The 19,652-nt window shown below is 47.8% G+C and overlaps 1 protein-coding gene across 6 annotated transcripts in view; it reads left to right on the top strand.

Annotated features, from left to right (window-relative positions):
• Nucleotides 1–19,652, top strand: part of lama2 (laminin, alpha 2) — a 747,099-nt gene that overhangs the window by 604,492 nt on the left and 122,955 nt on the right. For all 6 annotated transcript variants that reach the window (XM_072499223.1, XM_072499224.1, XM_072499222.1 and 3 more), the window contains 3 exons: nucleotides 4,014–4,224; nucleotides 5,783–5,899; nucleotides 19,180–19,340. In XM_072499223.1, coding sequence (XP_072355324.1) covers nucleotides 4,014–4,224; nucleotides 5,783–5,899; nucleotides 19,180–19,340 — 489 coding nt within the window. The remainder of the gene's footprint in view (nucleotides 1–4,013; nucleotides 4,225–5,782; nucleotides 5,900–19,179; nucleotides 19,341–19,652) is intronic.

The following is a 19,652-nucleotide window of genomic DNA, read 5'->3' as shown; positions in this document are numbered from 1 at the left end:
TACTGTCACACACGGCTACTTTTAAAAGCGAGCACAAAATTATGATCAGGATCATCTGCCTCTACTTGGTTACATTCTCTCACCCTGTTTTTATGGCACACCTACTTGATATGTGCGGTATCAGTCTTAGAATTTGTTTTTTCTGGTGAGCAACAAACGCAAACAAAGTGTGTAGGCTTTCCACAGGCTTTGCCCTGTTTACTAGTAGCAGGACACTTGTCTGTTGTGGTGCGCACCACCACAATGGAAGCATTGTTTGAACAAGTCACATCTCTGAGTCTGCTTTTGTTGCTTTGCAGGCAGTTTCTTGGCACGTGAGTGATGTACAGTGTTCACAGGATTTGAATTTGTATTTTTTCAACTTCAGTAGCTCTAGACTCTGACAGCAATAGTGGTCTTGCCAGCTCCAGCAGTTCTGACAGTTTTCTATTTCATTTCCAGTGCTTACTGGCACAGTTGGCTGGAGAGACAACCTTTGTTGATTTGTGTTTTTATTTCTATTTTGACCTGTTCAACTTTACCAAGGTCTTATTTGGTTGCAAATTGCCTCAAACACGTGCAATACTGCTCAGTTGTCTCTTTGCTTCTTGCTTCGTGTGTCTTTAGATCTTTGTTTCATACATTGTGGGCGCAGTTTTACAGCCACGCTGCGCCCGAAACGCAGCTCTCTCCAGTGCAGCATGGCTGATAGAAGCCAGGAGAACCTGCTCCCGGGATCTACCCAGCTCACAACACCGCACGAGCTCTAATGTGATCTTGCGAGACATTGCAATGTAAATTCTGCCCACTGTGGGCGGGATCCCTTTTTAGCAAATCTGCATATTAGAGCGAGAGACAGCTAGTCTCACTTTAATGTATAGATTCCCGAGGTATAACAAGATGTTGGGATCTATCTTCTTCGCCTCATAGACCTAGGGTCTCCACAAAGGGGACCAGATGTACCAGTGCTTGTCGGAGTCTCCCAGTGAATCAGAAGCCCCAGATCCTTGCCCTTAGGGCAGGGTGGTAGCCTGGCACTGCTGGTGCCACCTGGGCATTCTGGGACTGGCACCCTGGAACCCTGTCACTGCCAGCCTAGCACACTGGCACTGCCAAGGTGCCCAGGTGGCACTGTCAGCTGGCAGGGGCACTGCCAGGATGCCATGTTGGCATTGCCAAGCAGACGTTTTGCGCAGCGGTGATTCAGCCGGATGTGCCCTGTGTGGGGTGGGTGGGGCGTGGGGGAACCTCCCATAGTGTTTTGGGGCTTGGGGTGTCGCTTCGGGAGCTCCAGAGATCAGGATGCATTTAAAAATGGCATCTCGATCTCTCTCTACACTGAGGAGTTCTGCTCGCAGTGCAAAAAATGGGCCTATGTCCGACATTGACCTCGCGTTCCCCGCTGAGGCCCCCCGCTCAGTGCTGTTTTATAGGGTGTTTCTCAGCACTGCGAGCGCCAGAAAACACGCGGCTAAATGCGCTCGCTATGGAATTTTGTTTCCATTAAATTAAACCCCGTCCTGTGATTCTCTTTAGTGTGAAGTAGGACTTTAGAGCCTTTGTAGCTGAGTCAAAGTCATTTTGCTCACTGTGAATGTTTCAAAAATGTCTTCTAATTCTTCACCAATGTGGTGGAGGAGCAATGCATTTACCCTTTTGTCTTCTGTGATAGCAAATCTTGCCATTTCACCTTCAAAACGTCACAGTCACATTTGCCAACATAGAATGTACTGCATAAGGTGGTAGATTGGGCATAAACAATGCCATTTTCATCAGCAATAGTGATGAAACGTCTTCCTAAAACCTTCCCTGTTTGTTTGACCTGAGCTTGTGTGCCTTTGGAACACCCAGTGTTTCTCTAAGTTTGCAATTTCCTGCAACTGGAAATGCTATTTTCTCAGCTGGGTAGACAAAATCCTCCAAAACAATTCATGCCTTCTTAGATTTCTTCATCCTCATTACCAGTGCGAGGTTCTTGGGACTAGAAACAGCCAGAGATAGGCCAGAATTAGAAGTGCATGTGCACCATGGCTTCTCTTATCCCCTCAGCTTCTGCTTGCAGACTTTCTGAAGGTTCAATTCTACATGATAAAATGAAGAAAATATATATTTTGTACTTTCCAAAACATTAATATTCTCTCTGATCAATTTTACATGTGCTACAGCAGAAGTGCTCCTGTGACGTCAGGAGGGGTAAGAGTCCAGACTTTACTCTTGCCACAGTGTGTATTCCTGTGCTCCACCTGCACCCTCCCCCATAATTACCCTATTGTTGGCTAAACTCCTTGAATCCGGCAAGCTGCATTAAGACTGCCCTCAGTGTTGCTAACTTTTGGTTGGTTCAATTGGCTCTGTTTTATAACCTTTGCTCTCGAGTCGCCAGGTATCTTTATGATACTGCCACGAGGTTCAAGTTCAAGTAATGATCAATAACTCAACACACCACTTAGTAAGATTCAAATCAAAACACATTTATTATACACAGTAAATCGCTACTCATGCATAAACTCTACTTTCTAGGCTATTTCTATCACTAAAAAGCCTATACTTAGCTTCGGACAGGCCCACCAGGTCAGGGGAACAAATGGCCTTTTGTTCAGGTCCTGAGTCTGCAGGATTCAAAAGCTGGTAAGGACTGGTAGCTAGGAGCGCCTATCTCGTCGCGAGCATTGACTTGAGACTTACTTGCTTGGCGGCAGCTGAGACAGGTCACTCTCACGGGTTGATTCAAGTTGCTGAGTGACCCTGCCAAAGAAGAACGATTTGAACTTGGGGGCTTTACTTTATAGTCCCCAGGGGCTTCCCGCCCTTCAGGGCGGATCCCGTATCTGGTTCCAAGTGATTGGACTACTTTCCGATCACTTGGATCGATTTCTCCAATGCTGGAGCGGTCCCCTGATCACTAGGCGGTCCCTAAATGTTTGTTGGCCTTCCTTTGTCTTGGCTCCTGCTGGCGCCGAGGAGTCTGGCTTGGCTTTATTTACCTTAACTGTTGCCATTGTGTCTGGGATCGCACATTACTATGCAGATGACTGCTGCATTACGATGCAGATGGCTGCTGGTTTCAATGCTGTCTGGTTCCTTACAGGTTTCAATACGCATGATTTCTGTATTTGCTAGTCTTTGCCTGTGTTGGCTGAATTTCCCTTCAGCCTTTGCGGTTCTCCATTTTAAGTCTGGAAGTGGCCAACTCAGGTGGCTACACTCAGATACCACAGTTTACCGTTTCTATTTAAATGAGTTCTTAGCCTCAATATGGCTTTGGCCATTTGTCTCCCAACACAGACGAACGACTGGTGCACTCAGCCACCAAAAAGATAAAATGTCCCCCGAGTGTCAAAGGATGGAGTCTGGAAAAACCTAGGCCATAATTTTCCGGCATTCACGCTGGCGAGATCTTCGCACCGGCGTTGGTGCACTGCCTCTGCAGGTTTCTGGGTGGCGATAGATACATTCAACAGGAAATCCCATTGTTAACGGTGGGATCAGAAGATCCCGCCTCCAGCCAAACACGTCGTAAGTTGTGCGGAAAATCCCGTCCTTAATCTTTTCAGTCTAGAGAGGTAGGCAGTCAGTCAGTGATGTATTACAGGTGTAGGATAGGCAAATTTGAAATATTACTTTATTTACATTTTAAATGTAGAGCGATGGACTCAATACAATCTAGTAAAAATCGATTTACGATTACAATGAATAATTCTTCATCTGATGAACAATTAACACTTGGAATGAACTTCTACATAAAATAGTGGATTTGAAAAGCTTGGAATTCTTTAAGAAATATTAGATGTAGTAATGAGGGGAATTGCAAAGTCCATTGGGTGGATGAATTAAGGTGAACTGCACCTATCATTATCTTGCGATTTGCGAAGTTGGTAGTTGTTCTGTAATGGGATAACTTTGGAACTGAAGAGATGTGGTTAATACTGAACTTCAGTCCAACCAGCCAATTTTCCACTCCTCCTTATTTATTTATGCCATAAAGTACTAACCTTTCTTCATTGTAATAATATCTTAATGCTTTTGGACTTTAGTGCTGCCAGCGCACTTTTGGAGAAGGTGAAAAAGATGTTTGCTGATCCCCATAAGACCACTCGAGCGCTCAAGGATGAGGTCATGAACAAACTAACTGATTACAAAGACAAATTTAATGAAGCCCAGGAGCTATTGAAAGAAGCACGAGAAAAAATCAAAGAGACTAATCGCCTGTCTGCTGTTAATCAGAAAAATATGACTGCATTGGAGGTAAACTATTTTTTCAACCACCATGGTTCTATCCCTTCTTAAACTCCTTCCATCTCTGTAATTTCCTCTCTCCCTTTAATTATCTTCTCTAATATTATAACGTCAATCATGGTTTTAATCATTTATTCTTAGTCTCCATGGCTTGGTATCCATAGCTTTTATTTTTCCACCTCCCATAAAGTGTCTTTGGACAGTTTCTACATTAAAGGCAGTTTCTGTTGTTACTATTTTGCTACATATTGATTCATTTAGACTTCTATTTTCTCCCTTACATTATGCTCCCTTTCTAATTGTTTTCTAATTAAAGGTGTCAATTCTTTAACTGGGCTCCAGTTTCACACTTGTCCCTGGTTCAACACCATTAAAGTTTCCTTGTTGGCACTGGTAGGTTCGCACTTGACTGCAGGAATCCCTCAGGAATAATCCAGCAGGATGCAAATAGTTTTATGGCTGAAAAATGGTTCAGCACTAGAGTAGATACGAAGGGATAGGAAGTTCAGTTTCACTAGAACTTCATCCCTTAGAGTATACGATCTATTCGTAAGAAGCAGAGTTTGAATGACTTTAGGTCAATTTGACTTGAAGGCATTGGCTGTTTAAAATAGAAGGGTGCAGTGTATATATGGCATCATTTCTCCTGTCCTGTCATTGATTTACTGCCATTATGGCAATCAGTATATCTCAGTTTTGGGGGAAAGAAAGCATTATTTTTCTAAATGTGTGCTGGAGTAATAGGAAGAATGTCTTGGCAGTTCAGAAATTGCTGCATGACTTTTGCAGGTAACGACTGGTGATACGGCTGGATAATGGTGTCCAGTTTGAATGTAGCACTTGTCTTGAGCTTGACAAGAACTTTAAACACATGCCCATAGATTTCCAGCACACATCCCTGGAACAGTAAAACAATTTCATCTCCTTTTCAAAACTGAGAATGCAGGAAAATAATTTTAGAAGTACCTTCTTTTTTATGCTAGTAGAAGGTTAAACGTTAGACACGTTCAGACAATTCAGCCCATCTTCCTAGATATGGAACATCATTTATTTGTGTTCTGATAGGCTGAAGAGTTAGGCGAATGGCACTGCCACATTTGTAATTCAAAGTGCTGCTTTCCAGCTGCTGTAGTTACTGGTTCCATGTACAATAGGATGGCATGGCGCACAGTGGTTAATACTGCTGCCTCAGAGCGCCAGGGACCCCGGGTTCAATTCTGGCCTCGGGTGACTGTCTGTGTGGAGTTTGCACGTTTTCTTCATGTGTATGCATGGGTTTTCTCCCACAATCCAAAAATGTGTAGATTAGGTGGATTGGGCATGATAAATTGCCCCTTGTTGTCCAAAAGGTTAGGTGGGATTACAGGGCTATGGGGTTAGGGTGGGAGCATGGGCCGAGGTAGGGTGCTCCTTCCAAGGGCCGGCACAGACTGGATGGGCTGAATACCCTCCTTCTGCACTGTAGGGATTCTATGATATTCTACTGCACTGAAATTTATATTAAAAATTGAAATTATTTGCTCACACAGTAAGAGCTGATTCCTTCTTTTTTATTTTTTGAATTCAGAAAAGAAGGCAGGCTGTTGAAGCTGGTAAAAAGGATACAGAATATGTACTTAATGAAGGTCACAACCTTGTAGCTGAAGCCAAACGACTTTTGGAAGAAATTGCTTTGGGATTAGATGTAAGTAAAAAAAAAGGATAATTAATAATGATAAATGGAACTTCGCTGTATAGTAGCAGCATATGGTTATCACGTGTGCTCAACATCAACAATTTAGGGGATAATATCCAGAAGTTTCTCATCATCTCACAATCTTATCAGTTGACAAGATAAATGACTTGCAATATAATATAGGATAATTTTATCCATGCTAATTATGACTCAAAACCTTGGATTAATGTGTACCAGCTTGACTGTATCATTCTTCACTCATTTCACAAAATACCTGCTTCAAGCTCCCTCTAATTTGCAGTTCTAAACCATGAACACAGTAACAAAGAATAACTTTTTAAAACTGGTACAGACTGTTTCATAAATCTTCCGGTCGAATACAATTCCCCTTTGCTGGGATCTAATTTGTGGTAAATATGTGAAGGGATTTCTATTTCCAAATGAAAACAATAAGGGTATGTTCATACCATGTATGAAAGTGATTTATATGACTTCCGGTGGCAGCCATGGTGTGAGTGGTCGCACATTTGGTGGCTCCCGCTTGTGGCGTTTTTTTCGGGCCTTTTCCCTGGTTAATGGGTGGATGTGAGGATGCAAAAAGGTGCAAGAGAGTTAGCAGAAGAGAATGACCCACTAGCGTATGGAGCTGAGGGCCAGAAGTGGTCACAAAAGAGGGGAACAGACGGCAAAAGTTGGTGCGGTGCCTGCGATGCACGTGGAGATGGCGGAGGATCAGGGAGCAGCCCTGCTGGCTCAATGGTCACCAGAGCAGCTGATGGGCTTCCTGAGCGAGAGGTTCACCCAGAAATGCAAGGACAATCTAGAGCACCTGGCCCGGGCGGTGGATTCGATTAAGGCGGTGAACGACTACGTGGAGACGAGGCTGGAGGCCCAGAGTCAGCCGGTCCAGAAGATGGAGGAGGTGGCAGGGGAACATGAGGCAGCGGAGTTGGGGCTGATGCGGGATCAGCAGAAGCAGCTCCAGGAGAAAGTCGAAGACCTGGAGAACCGGTCACGCAGGCAGAATATTAGGATTGTGGGCCTGCAGGAGGGGAGTGAAGGAGCCGACGCTGGCGCATATGTGGGGAGGATGCTGGAGAAATTGTTGGGAAAGGGAGCATTCGCACGACATCTGGAAGTGGATCGAGCGCACAGGGCGCTAATGAGGAAACCCCAGGGGACTGAGCAGCCGAGAGCGATGGTGGTGCGTTTGCACTTTTTCCTGGATGAGGAGCGGATCATGTGATGGGCCAGGCAGACGAGGCACTGCACCTGGGAGGGCAGTGAACTTTGAGTAGATCAGGACCTGGGTGCAGAGCTGGCCAAGAGGAGAGCGAGCTTCAATAAGGCCAAGTCAGTAATGTTTGGCATGCTGTACCCAGCATGTCTGTGGGTGAGATACGAAGGCCGGGAGTTGTACTTTGGGATGTTGGAGGGGGCGATAGAATTTATCAGAGACAATGGACCGGCAGGAGAATGTGGACGTTGAACTTTGGTGGAGATGCTTTGGCTTTGCTTTGGCGTTTAATTTGTGTTTGGGGCCCTTGCTCGGTTTCAGGTTTGTTTTTGTTCTTTGTTGGAAGCGGGGGGATGATCACTTCGATTGGGCTTGGGAAGGGGTTGTTTTTGTTTGTTTGCACTAGCAGGGGAGGGGGAGGGGGATACAGTGGAGGTATAGGCAAGAGAATCTATGTGTGGAGCCAGAGGAAATGGGCGAGGTACTAAATGAATACTTTGCATCAGTATTCACCAAAGAGAAGGAATTGCTGGATGTTGAGTCTGGAGAAGGGTGTGTAGATAGCCTGGGTCACATTGAGATCCAAAAAGACGAGGTGTTGGGCGCCTTAAAAAATATTAAGGTAGATAAGTCCCCAGGGCCTGAGGGGATCTACCCCAGAATACTGAAGGAGGCTGGAGAGGAAATTGCTGAGGTCTTAGCAGAAATCTTTGGATCCTCACTGTCTTCAGGTGATGTCCCGGAGGACTGGAGAATAGCCAATGTTGTTCCTCTGTTTAAGAAGGGTAGCAAAGATAATCCAAGGAACTACAGGCCGGTGAGCCTTACTTCAGTGGTAGGGAAATTACTGGAGAGAATTCTTCGAGACAGGATCTACTCCCATTTGGAAGCAAATGGACGTATTAGTGAGAGGCAGCATGGTTTTGTGAAGGGGAGGCCGTGTCTCACTAACTTGATAGAGTTTTTCGAGGAGGTCACAAAGATTGATGCAGGTAGGTCAGTGGATGTTGTCTATATGGACTTCAGTAAGGCCTTTGACAAGGTCCCTCATGGTAGACTAGTACAAAAGGTGAAGACACACGGGATCAGGGGTGAGCTGGCAATGTGGATACAGAACTGGTTAGGTCATAGAAGGCAGAGAGTAGCAATGGGAGGATGATTTTCTAATTGGAGAGCTGTGACCAGTGGTGTTCCACAGGGATCAGTGCTGGGACCTTTGCTGTTTGTAGTATATATAAATGATTTGGAGGAAAATGTAACTGGTCTGATTAGTAAGTTTGCAGACGACACAAAGGTTGGTGGAATTGCGGATAGCGATGAGGACTGTCAGAGGATACAGCAGGATTTAGATTGTTTGGAGACTTGGGCGGAGGGATGGCAGATGGAGTTTAATCCGGACAGATGTGAGGTAATGCATTTTGGAAGGACTAATGCAGGTAGGGAATATACAGTGAATGGTAGAACCCTCAAGAATATTGAAAGTCAGAGAGATCTAGGAGTACAGGTCCACAGGTCACTGAAAGGGGCAACACAGGTGGAGAAGGTAGTCAAGAAGGCATACGGCATGCTTGCCTTCATTGGCCGGGGCATTGAATATAAGAATTGGCAAGTCATGTTGCAGCTGTATAGAACCTTAGTTAGGCCACACTTGGAGTATAGTGTTCAATTCTGGTCGCCACACTACCAGAAGGATGTGGAGGCTTTAGAGAGGGTGCAGAAGAGATTTACCAGAATGTTGCCTGGTTTGGAGGGCATTATCTATCTGGAGCGGTTGAATAAACTCGGTTTGTTCTCACTGGAACGAAAGAGGTTGAGGGGAGACCTGATAGAGGTCTACAAAATTATGAGGGGCATAGACAGAGTGGATAGTCAGAGGCTTTTCCCCAGGGTAGAGGGGTCAATTACTAGGGGGCATAGGTTTAAGGTGAGAGGGGCAAGGTTTAGAGTAGATGTACGAGGCAAGTTTTTTACGCAGAGGGTAGTGGGTGCCTGGAACTCGCTACCGGAGGAGGTGGTGGAAGTAGGGACGATAGTGACATTTAAGGGGCATCTTGACAAATACACGAATAGGATGGGAATAGAGGGATACGGACCCAGGAAGTGTAGAAGACTGTAGTTTAGACGGGCAGCATGGTCGGCACGGGCTTGGAGGGCCGAAGGGCCTGTTCCTGTGCTGTACATTTCTTTGTTCTTTGTTGTTCTTTGTTCTAGGCGCCAAGGGTGGGGGCTGTCAGGCTAGCTGGGTGGGCTAGTTCACGGAAGTCAGTGGGGGGGATAGGTGTAGAGGTTGTTGTTTGGGTTACTGGGCGGGGAGGGTGTGTGTGGGGAGACGTACTGCTGACAGGGAAGCAGCTATTTTAAAAAGGTAATGGGAGGAGAATCGATGACCGTGGGCACACAAGGGCGAGCCTGAGGAGGTGCGGGTTGGAGGCTGGCCCAAGAGGGACTATGGTTAATCAACAAAGTGGGGGGGGGGGGGGGGTAGGGTGCCCCCGACCAGGCTGATCACATGGAACGAGCAAGGGTTGAATGGGCCGGTCAAGTGTGCTCGCACATTTAAAAAGATTAAAGGCGGATGTGGCCATGCTACAGGAGACTCATCTCAAGGTGGGGGACCAGACTAGATTAGGGAAGGGATGGGTGGGCGAGTATTTCATTGAATTGGACTCTAAAACAAAGGCGGTGGCAATTTTCATCAATAAGCGGGTGGCATTTAAAGTGGGAAGTATAGTGGCCGACTCTGAGGGAAGATATGTTACAGTGAGCGGGAAACTGGAGGGGATGCTGGTGGTGTTAGTGAATATCTCTGCCCCGAACTGGGATGATGTTGAATTTATGAGGCAGGTGCTGGGGAGGACCCCTGACCTGGACTCTTATCGGTTAATTATGTGAGGGGACTTCAATACAGTCCTGCATCCGAGACTGGACCCGTCGTGCTCGAGGTCGGGGAGGATGTCGGGTTTGTTTTGTTCTTTGTTGGAAGCTGGGGGATGATCTCTTCGATTGGGCTTGGGAAGGGGTTGTTTTTGTTTGTTGCACTAGCAGGGTGACTGGGCGGGGGGAAGGGAACAGTGGGAAACAGCTAAGGAGTTCCGGGGGTTCATAGAAAAAAGAAAAAAGAAAATTACAGCACAGGAACAGGCCCTTCGGCCTTCCCAGCCTGCGCCGATCCAGAACCTTTATCTAAACCTGTCACCTATTTTCCAAGAATCTACTTCTTTCTGTTCCCCGCCCGTTCATATATCTGTCTAGATGCATCTTAAATAATGCTGTTGTGCTCGCCTCTACCAGCTCCGCTGGCAAAGCGTTCCAGGCACCCACCATCCTCTGCGTAAAAAACTTTCCACGCACATCTCCCTTAAACTTTCCCCCTCTCACCTTGAAATCGTGACCCCTTGTAATTGACACCCCCACTCTTGGAAAAAGCTTGTTGCTATCCACCCTGTCCATACCTCTCATAATTTTGTAGACCTCAATCCGGTCCCCCCTCAACCTCCGTCTTTCCAATGAAAACAATCCTAATCTACTCAACCTTTCTTCATAGCTAGCACCCTCCATGCCAGGCAACATCCTGGTGAACCTCCTCTGCACCCTCTCTAAAGCATCCACATCCTTCTGGTAATGTGGCGACCAGAACTGCACGCAGTATTCCAAATGTGGCCTAACCAAAGTCCTATACAACTGTAACATGACCTGCCGACTCTTGTACTCAATACCCCGTCCGATGAAGGCAAGCATGCTGTATGCCTTCTTGACCACTCTATCGACCTGCGTTGCCACTTTCAGGGTACAATGGACCTGACCTCCCAGATCTCTCTGTACATCAATTTTTCCCAGGACTCTTCCATTGACCGTGTAGTCCGCTCTTGAATTAGATCTTCCAAAATGCATCACCTCGCATTTGCCTGGATTGAACTCCATCTGCCATTTCTCTGCCCAACTCTCCAATCTATTTATATTTTGCTGTATTCTCTGACAGTCCTCCTCGCTATCTGCAACTCCACCAATCTTAGTATCATCTGCAAACTTGCTAATCAGGCCACCTATACCTTCGTCCAGATCATTTATGTATATCACAAACAACAGTGGTCCGAGCACGGATCCCTGTGGAACACCACTAATCACCTTTCTCCATTTTGAGACACTCCCTTCCACCACTACTCTCTGTCTCCTGTTGCCCAAGTTCTTTATCCATCTAGCTAGTACACCCTGAACCCCATATGACTTCACTTTTTTCATCAACCTGCCATGGGAAACTTTATCAAACGCCTTACTGAAGTCCATGTATATGACATCTACAGCCCTTCCCTCATCAATTAACGTTGTCACTTCCTCAAAGAATTCTATTAAGTTTGTGAGACATGACCTTCCCTGCACAAAACTATGCTGCCTATCACTGATAAGTCTATTTTCTTCCAAATGTGAATAGATCCTATCCCTCAGTATCTTCTCCAACAGTTTGCCTACCACTGACATCAAGCTCACAGGTCTATAATTCCGTGAATCACCCCTGCTACCCTTCTTAAACAAAGGGACAACATTAGCAATTCTCCAGTCCTCCGGAACCTCACCCGTGCTCAAGGATGCTGCAAAGATATCTGTTAAGGCCCCGGCTATTTCTTCCCTCACTTCCCTCAGTAACCTGGGATAGATCCCATCCGGACCTGGGGACTTGTCCACCTTAATGCCTTTTAGAATACCCAAAACTTCCCCCTTCCTTATGCCGACTTGACCTAGAGTATTTAAACATCCATCCTTAGCCTCAACATCCCTCTCATGTCCCTTAGTCATGTCCCTCTCCTTGGTGAATACCGATGCAAAGTACTCATTAAGAATCTCACCCATTTCCTCTGACTCCACGCATAAATTCCCTCTTTTGTCTTGAGTGGGCCAATCCTTTCTCTAGTTACCCTCTTGCTCCTTATATACGATTAAAGGCTTTGGGATTTTCCTTAACCCTGTTAGCCAAAGATATTTCATGACCCCTTTTAGCCCTCTTTATTGCGCGTTTGAGATTTGTCCTACTTTCCCGATATTCCTCCAAAGCTTCATCAGATTTAAGTCGCCTAGATCTTACGTATGCTTCCTTTTTCATCTTAGCTAGTCTCACAATTCCACCTGTCATCCATGGTTCCCTAATCTTGCCATTTCTATCCCTCATTTTCACAGGGACATGTCTGTCCTGCACTCTAATCAACCTTTCCTTAAAACACTCCCACATTTCAAATGTGGATTTACCCTTAAAGAGCTGCTCCCAATCCACATTCCCTAGCTCCTGCCAAATTTTGTTGTACTTGGCCTTTCCCCAATTTAGCACTTTCTTTAGGACCACTCTCGTCTTTGTCCATGAGTATTCTAAAACTTACGGAATTGTGATCGCTATTCCCAAAATAATCACCGACTGAAACTTCAACCACCTGGCCGGGATCATTCCCCAATACCAGGTCCAGTGTGGCCCCTTCCCGAGTTGGACTATTTACATACTGCTCTAAACAACCCTCCTGGATGCTCCTTACAAATTCTGCTCCATCTACGCCTCCAACACTACACGAGTCCCATTTAATGCTGGGGGGGTTAAAATCTCCCATCATGACCACCCTATTGCTCCTACATTTTTCTATAATCTGTCTACATATTTGTACCTCTACTTCACGCTCGCTTTTGGGAGGCCTGTAGTAAAGTCCCAACAATGTTACTGCACCCTTCCTATTTCTTAGCTCTACCCATATTGCTTCAGTGCTCAAATCCTCCATCGTGCCCTCCTTAATCATAGCTGTGATATCATCTCTGACGAGTAATGCAACTCCTCCACCCCTTTTGCCTCCCTCTCTATCCCTCCTAAAGCATCTATACCCTGGGATATTTAGTTGCCAGTCTTGCCCTTCCCTCAACCAAGTCTCCGTAATACCAATAACATCATATTCCCAGGTACTAATCCAAGCCCTAAGTTCATCTGCCTTACCTGCTACACTTCTCTCATTGAAACAAATGCACCTCAGACCACCTGTCCCTTTGCGTTCATCATCTCTTCCCTGTCTACTCTTCCCCTTAGTCACATTGAGTTTATTATCTAGTACCTTACTGGCTTTAGTTGCTGTCTCTTTACTAACCTCTAACTTCCTAATCTGGTTCCCATCCCTCTGTCACATTAGTTTAAAACCTCCCCAACAGTGTTAGCAAAAGCACCCCCTAGGACATTGGTTCCAGTCCTGCCCAGGTGTAGACCATCCGATTTGTAATGGTCCCCAGAACCGGTTCCAATGTCCCACAAATCTGAATCCCTCCCTCCTGCACCATCTCTCAAGCCACATATTCATTCTGACTATTCTTGAATTTCTACTCTGACTGTCTCGTGGCACTGGTAGCAATCCTGGGATTACTACCTTTGAGGTCCTACTTTTTAACTTATCTTCTAACTCCCTAAATTCTGATTGTAGGACCTCATCTTGTTTTTTACCTATATCGTTGGTGCCTATATGCACCACGACAACTGGCTGTTCACCCTCCCCCTTCAGTATGTTCTGCAGCCGATCTGAGACATCCCTGACCCGTGCACCCGGGAGGCAACATACCATTCGGGAGTCTAATTTTCAACCACAGAAATGCCTGTCTACTCCCCTTACGATTGATTCCCCTATACTATAGCCCTGCCAGTCGTTTTCCCGCCCTTCTGTGCAGCAGAGCCAGCCACGGTGCCATGAGCCTGGCTACTACTGCCTTCCCCTGGTGAGTCATCTCCCCCAACAGTATCCAAAACGGTATACCTGTTTTGGAGGGAGATGACCGCAGGGGACATCTGCACTGCCTTCCTGCTTTTTCTCTGCCTTTTGGTCACCCATTCCCTGTCTCCCTCACCAACCCTAATATGGGGTGTGACCAACTCACTGAACGTGCTATCCACGACCTCCTCAGCATCGCGGATGCTCCAAAGTGAGTCCATCCGCAGCTCCAGAGCCATCATGCGGCCTAACAGGAGCTGCAGCTGGACACACTTCCCGCACATGAAGGAGTCGGGCATCGGCCGCGTCCCTGAACTCCCACATTGAACACGAGGAGCATAATACGGGTCTGGGATCTCCTGCCATTTTTACACTTTACCTTAACTGATTACAAATATAATATCAAATAATGAATAAGTGAAAGGAATAAGGATTTTACTTACCAATCACAATACTTACCAACCCAGGAAGAGTTAAAATTTCTCCCAGCTCCTTACCTTCCCGACAGACCCCTGGCCACTGCTCCCGCCGAAAATCTGAAGGCTGCTTCTCCTGCAAGGTAAGTTTTTAAAGGGTAAAATTACCTTCTCGACAGACACCTGGCCACTGCTCATGGAGTACATGGGGGGAATCCGTGGAGATTTGGGAGACCGAGGGCGAAAGAATTTTCATTCTACAGCCATGCGCACAAGGTGTACTCCTGAATAGACTTTTTTGTGTTTGACAAGACGTTGTTGGCAGGGGTGTTTGATGTTGAGTATTCAGCAATAGTGGTGTCAGACCATGGTCCACACTGGGTGGACCTACGAGTGAGCAGAAAGAGGGCCCAGCACCCATAATGGAGGCCGGATGTTGGCGAAGGAAGAGGTGTGTGAGCGGGTGAGGAAGGCCATCCGGGTAATGTGGAGATTAATGATATGGGGGTGGTTTCGGCAGGTACGGTATGGGAGGCACTGAAGACAGTAGTCAGGGGGGAGTTTATATCATTTCGGGCACATGGGGTGAAGGCTGAGCGGGTGGAGATAGAAAGGCTAGTGGAGGAAATCCTGCAGGTGGATAGGAGATATGTGGAGGCCCCGGAGGCCGGGCTGCTAAAGGAAAGGCAGAGGCTGCAGATGGAGTTTGGTCAATTATCTACGGGTAACGCAGTGGGGCAGTTGAGAAGGATGAGAGGGGCGGTATATCAGAATGGGGAGAAGGCGAGCAGGAAGTTAGTGCACCAGTTGAGAAAACAGGAGGTGGCAAGGGAGAATAGGGAAGTGAACGACACAGGTGGGAATACGGCCTTGGACCCGGAAGGGCTGACTGGGGTGTTTAGGGACATCTATAGTAAGCTGTACGAGTCGGAACGCCCAGCCAGGGAGGAGAGAATGTCTGGAAAAGTTGGAGTTCCCGTGAAGGGGAGGCATCTGGCGGCCAACATCAGGAGGTTACTTAATGTGATCATGATGCCTCCAGAGGGAAGCGAGGTAGAGGTGGTTCTGGCCATGGACGCAGAGAAGGCCTATGATCGAATGGAGTGGGAATACCTATGGGAGGTCCTGGGGCGGTTTGGGTTTCGGCAGGGATTCGTGGACTGGGTCCGGGTGTTATATCAGGCACAGGTCGTGAGTGTGCGGACGGACCGGGTGAGATTAGATTATTTTAGGTTACACCAGCGGAGGAGGCATGGATGCCCACTTTCCCCACTGCTGTTTGCCCTGGCTGTAGAGCTGTTGGCAATGGCACTGAGAACGTTGAGGGTCTGGCAGGCGATAGTACGGGGGGTGGGGAGAGCATAGGGTCTCGCTTTACGTGGATGATTTACTTCCATATATTTCAGACACACTGGAGGGGGATTGGAGGGACTATGGCACTATTAGAAGAATTTGGTCCGTTTTCAGGGTATAAATTGAATATGGGTAAGAGTGAGGTCTTTGCGATTCAGGCGAGGGGACAGAAGAAGGGATTGGGGGAGATGCCGTTCAGGATGGTGAGGGAGAGCTTTCGGTATTTGGGTATCCAGGTGGCACGGAAGTGGGAGCAGGTGCATAAACTGAATCTGGGTCGATTGGTAGAACAAATGAGGAGGGACTTTTGGAGGTGGGATGCGCTCCCGTTGTCATTGGCAGAGCGGGTACAGACAGTGAAGATGACAGTGCTCCCGAGATTTTTGTTCGTCTTCCAGTTTTTATACCCAAGGTGTTCTTCAAAAAGGTAAATGCGGTGATCTTGGGATTTGTCTGGGCAGAGTGAAGAAGGTGAGGTGCTGCTGGAGTGGGAGTGTGGTCAGGTGGGGGCTGGCTCTTCCGAATATTGCGATGGTTAGGAAGTGGGTATTGGGGGGGAGGTCGGTGTGGGAGCGGGTGGAGGCGGCCTCATGTAAAGACACGAGTTTGGGGGCACTGTTAATCTGCCGTCAGGTACTCCACAAGCCCGATAGTAGTGGCAGCCCTGAGGGTGTGGGGACAATGGAGGCAGCATATGGGGTTGGAGGGAGCATTGGTGTGGGCATCGATATGTGGTAACCACCTGTTCCCCCCAGGGGCAGGATGGGGGTTCCAGAGGTGGCAGCGGACGGGGATCGAGAAATTTGGAGATCTTTTTATTGATATGGGCTTCCCGAGCTTAGAGGAGTTGGAGGAGGAGTTTGAGTTGTCAGGTGGGAATGGGTTTTGGTATCTGCAAGTGAGAGATTTTGTGCGGAGGCAGGTTTCGACCTTCCCACACCTGCCTCAACAGGGGCTACAGGATAAGGTGGTGTCGAGAACATGAGTAGGAGAGGGGATGGTTTCAGAGATCTACAAGGAACTGATGGAGTGGAAGGGAGCTCCGATAGGGGAGGTGAAGAGAACGTGGGAAGAAGAGCTGGGTGGGGAGTTGGGGGCCGGATTATGGGAGGAGGCCCTGAGGCGAGTTAATGCGTGCTCGTTGTGTGCCAGGCTCAGCTTGATACAATTTAACGAGGTCCATAGGGCGCACAAGAAGGTGGCCCGGATGAACAGGTTCTTTGAGGTGGTGGAGGATAGGTGTGGGCACTATGCCCTGCGAACCATGTCCATTTGTTTTGGGCATGTCCAAGGCTGAGGGGTTTCTAGCAGAGGTTTGCTGATGTCATGTCAGAAGTATTAAAGCTGAGGGTGGTGCCGAATCCAGAGGTGGCAATCTTTGGTGTGTCCCAAGATCCGGGAGCCCAGGGGGTGAGAGAGACCGATGTCCTGGCCTTTGCCTCCCTGGTGGCCCGGAGACGGATCTTACTAGGCTGGAGGGACACGGAACCCCCAAAGTCAGGGGTATGGGTTAGTGACATGGCGGGGTTTCTCAGACTCAAGAAAATCAAACTTGCCTTAAGGGGATCGCTGCAGGAATTTGCCCGGAGCTGGCAGCCGTACATCAACTTCTTCGAGAAAAATTAGGTTGGCAGCAGGGGTGGAGGGGCGGGGGAGTGGGGGGTGCGGGTGGGGGGTGTGGAGGGAAGGGAGGCAAGGGGGGGGTGAGTAAGTGCAAGAGAACCAGTGGAAGGGGGTTGGGGAAGGTAGTACTGTTTGTGTAAGACATGTTGGCTGGGGTTTGTCACTGGGGGTATGTGTTGGTTATATTGTTTTGTTCTTGTTCAAACCTGGGGCGAAATTCTCCGGTATCGGCGCGATGTCCGCCGACCAGCGCCCAAAACGGCGCAAATCAGTCGGGCATCGCACCGCCCCAAAGGTGCGGAATCCTCCGCATCTTTGGGGCCCGAGCCCCAACCTTAAGTGGCTAGGCCCGCGCCTGACTAATTTCCGCCCCGCCAGCTGGCGGAAAAGGCCTTTGGTGCCCCGCCAGCTGGCGCGGAAATGACATCTCTGGGCGGCGCATGCGCGGGAGCGTTAGCGGCCGCTCACGGCATCCCCGCGCATGCGCTGTGGAGGGAGTCTCTTCCGCCTCCGCCACGGTGGAGACCGTGGCGAAGGCGGAAGGAAAAGAGTGCCCCCACGGCACAGGCCCGCCCGCGGATCGGTGGGCCCCGATCGTGTGCCAGGCCACCATGGGGGCACCCCCCGGGGCCAGATCGCCCCGCACCCCCCCCCCCCAGGACCCCGGAGCCCGCCCGCGCCACCTTGTCCCGCCGGTAAGATAGGTGGTTTAATCTACGCCAGCGGGACAGGCATTCTAGCAGCGGGACTTCGGCCCATCTGGGCCGGAGAATCACGGGGGGGGCCCACCAACCAGCGCGGCGCGATTCCTGCCCCCGCCGAATATCCGGTGCCGGAGAATTCGGCAACCGGCGGGGGCGGGATTCATGCCAGCCCCCCGCGATTCTCCGACCCGGCGGGGGGTCGGAGAATCTCGCCCCAGATGTTTAAAATTGTTAAAATTATAAAAGCCTCAATGAAATATTTTCTACAAAAAAAGAAAGTGATTTATATTTAGATTCAGAGACACAAAAGATTTACTTTGACTCTTCTGAAGCAGCTTTAGGAAAGCTGATAGTACACACTTCGTAAGTCAGTAAAATATGCATATGCAGGCAGCACGGTGGCTCAGTGGGTTAGCCCTGCTGCCTCACGGTGCCGAGGTCCCAGGTTTGATCCCGGCTCTGGGTCACTGTCTGTGTGGAGTTTGCACATTCTCCCCGTGTTTGCGTGGGTTTCATCCCCACAACCCAAAGATGTGCAAGGTAGGTGGATTGAACATGCTGAATTGCCCCTTAATTGGAAAAAAATGAATTTGGCACACTAAATTTATATTTAAAAAAATATGCATATGCCTACTGTTGGCCTTATTTTATGCATTCATAAGATGTGTGCATCGCTGGAAAGGCCTGCAGCCAGTGCCATTCTGTAATTGCTCTCGAGAAAGTAGCAGTGAACTGCCTTCTTGAGAACTGAGTGACTTGCTGGGTCGTTTCAAAGGGAAGATAAGAGCTAGTCACACCTCTGTGGATCTGGAGTCACATACAGGGCGGATCAGGGACGGATGGCGGATTTCCTTCTTGGAAAGCCTTTAGTGAACCAAGATGGGGTTTTACAACAATTTGGCCATTGTACCGTCACCTTTACTGATATTAATTTATTATTCCAGATTCATTTAATTAACTGAATTTAAGTACCCCAGCTGCCATCGTCAAATTTTAACTTGTTTGGCTGAGTAGTTAATCCGGGCCTCTGGATTACTAGTTCAGTAACTTAACCACTTTTCTTGGGATCCCATAAAGCCTCGAGTATTTTACTCGTGTTGTAGTTATCATTGCACATTTTTACTTGATTTTCCTGGTGAAATATATCTGGGTGTTTCCTACATGTAAAAAGCAGTGTGGAAACTGACAACTAATTATTTATTGTTTATTTTAAGCATGTTTCCCTGTTGGTTTACAGGAACTAGAAAGGCAAAAACATCTGGAGCCACCAATTTCAGAGCTAAAAGACAAAATTGATGCACTTGCAGCTGGCATTCATGATGAGAAACTTCCAAAACTGGTCCTTCGTGCAGAGGATCATGCTGCAGTACTTAACGATTCATCTGGAATCCTGGATGGGTAGGTTAACGAGAATATTGATCTCCTTTAACATAGCAAAGCATGTCAAGGTGCTTTCGGGAAATAGAGCAGGATTTTGAAAATGGGGTTGGGAATCCAACATCCAATGAATTCTAGTTCTGAACCATGTGCTTGTACTGCACCACTAACGCGTCACTATTTTAAAAAGTAAATGTACTGATTGGGCAGGAGGTGAGCTCAGTGTCCAATTATTGGCGCCAAATGCCTCCAGGAGGTCGGCGATGCTTGTTTGGCACCAGCAGCAAAGGCAGGCGTTAGCTATGTTGGGGCCTGTTGCTGCCCTGCTGGCAG

The sequence above is a fragment of the Scyliorhinus torazame genome, chromosome 4 (assembly GCF_047496885.1).
Source record: "Scyliorhinus torazame isolate Kashiwa2021f chromosome 4, sScyTor2.1, whole genome shotgun sequence".
Taxonomy (NCBI): Eukaryota; Metazoa; Chordata; class Chondrichthyes; order Carcharhiniformes; family Scyliorhinidae; genus Scyliorhinus; species Scyliorhinus torazame.
Note: the sequence above shows the minus strand (reverse complement) of the source record. Positions and strands in the feature narration are given on the sequence as shown.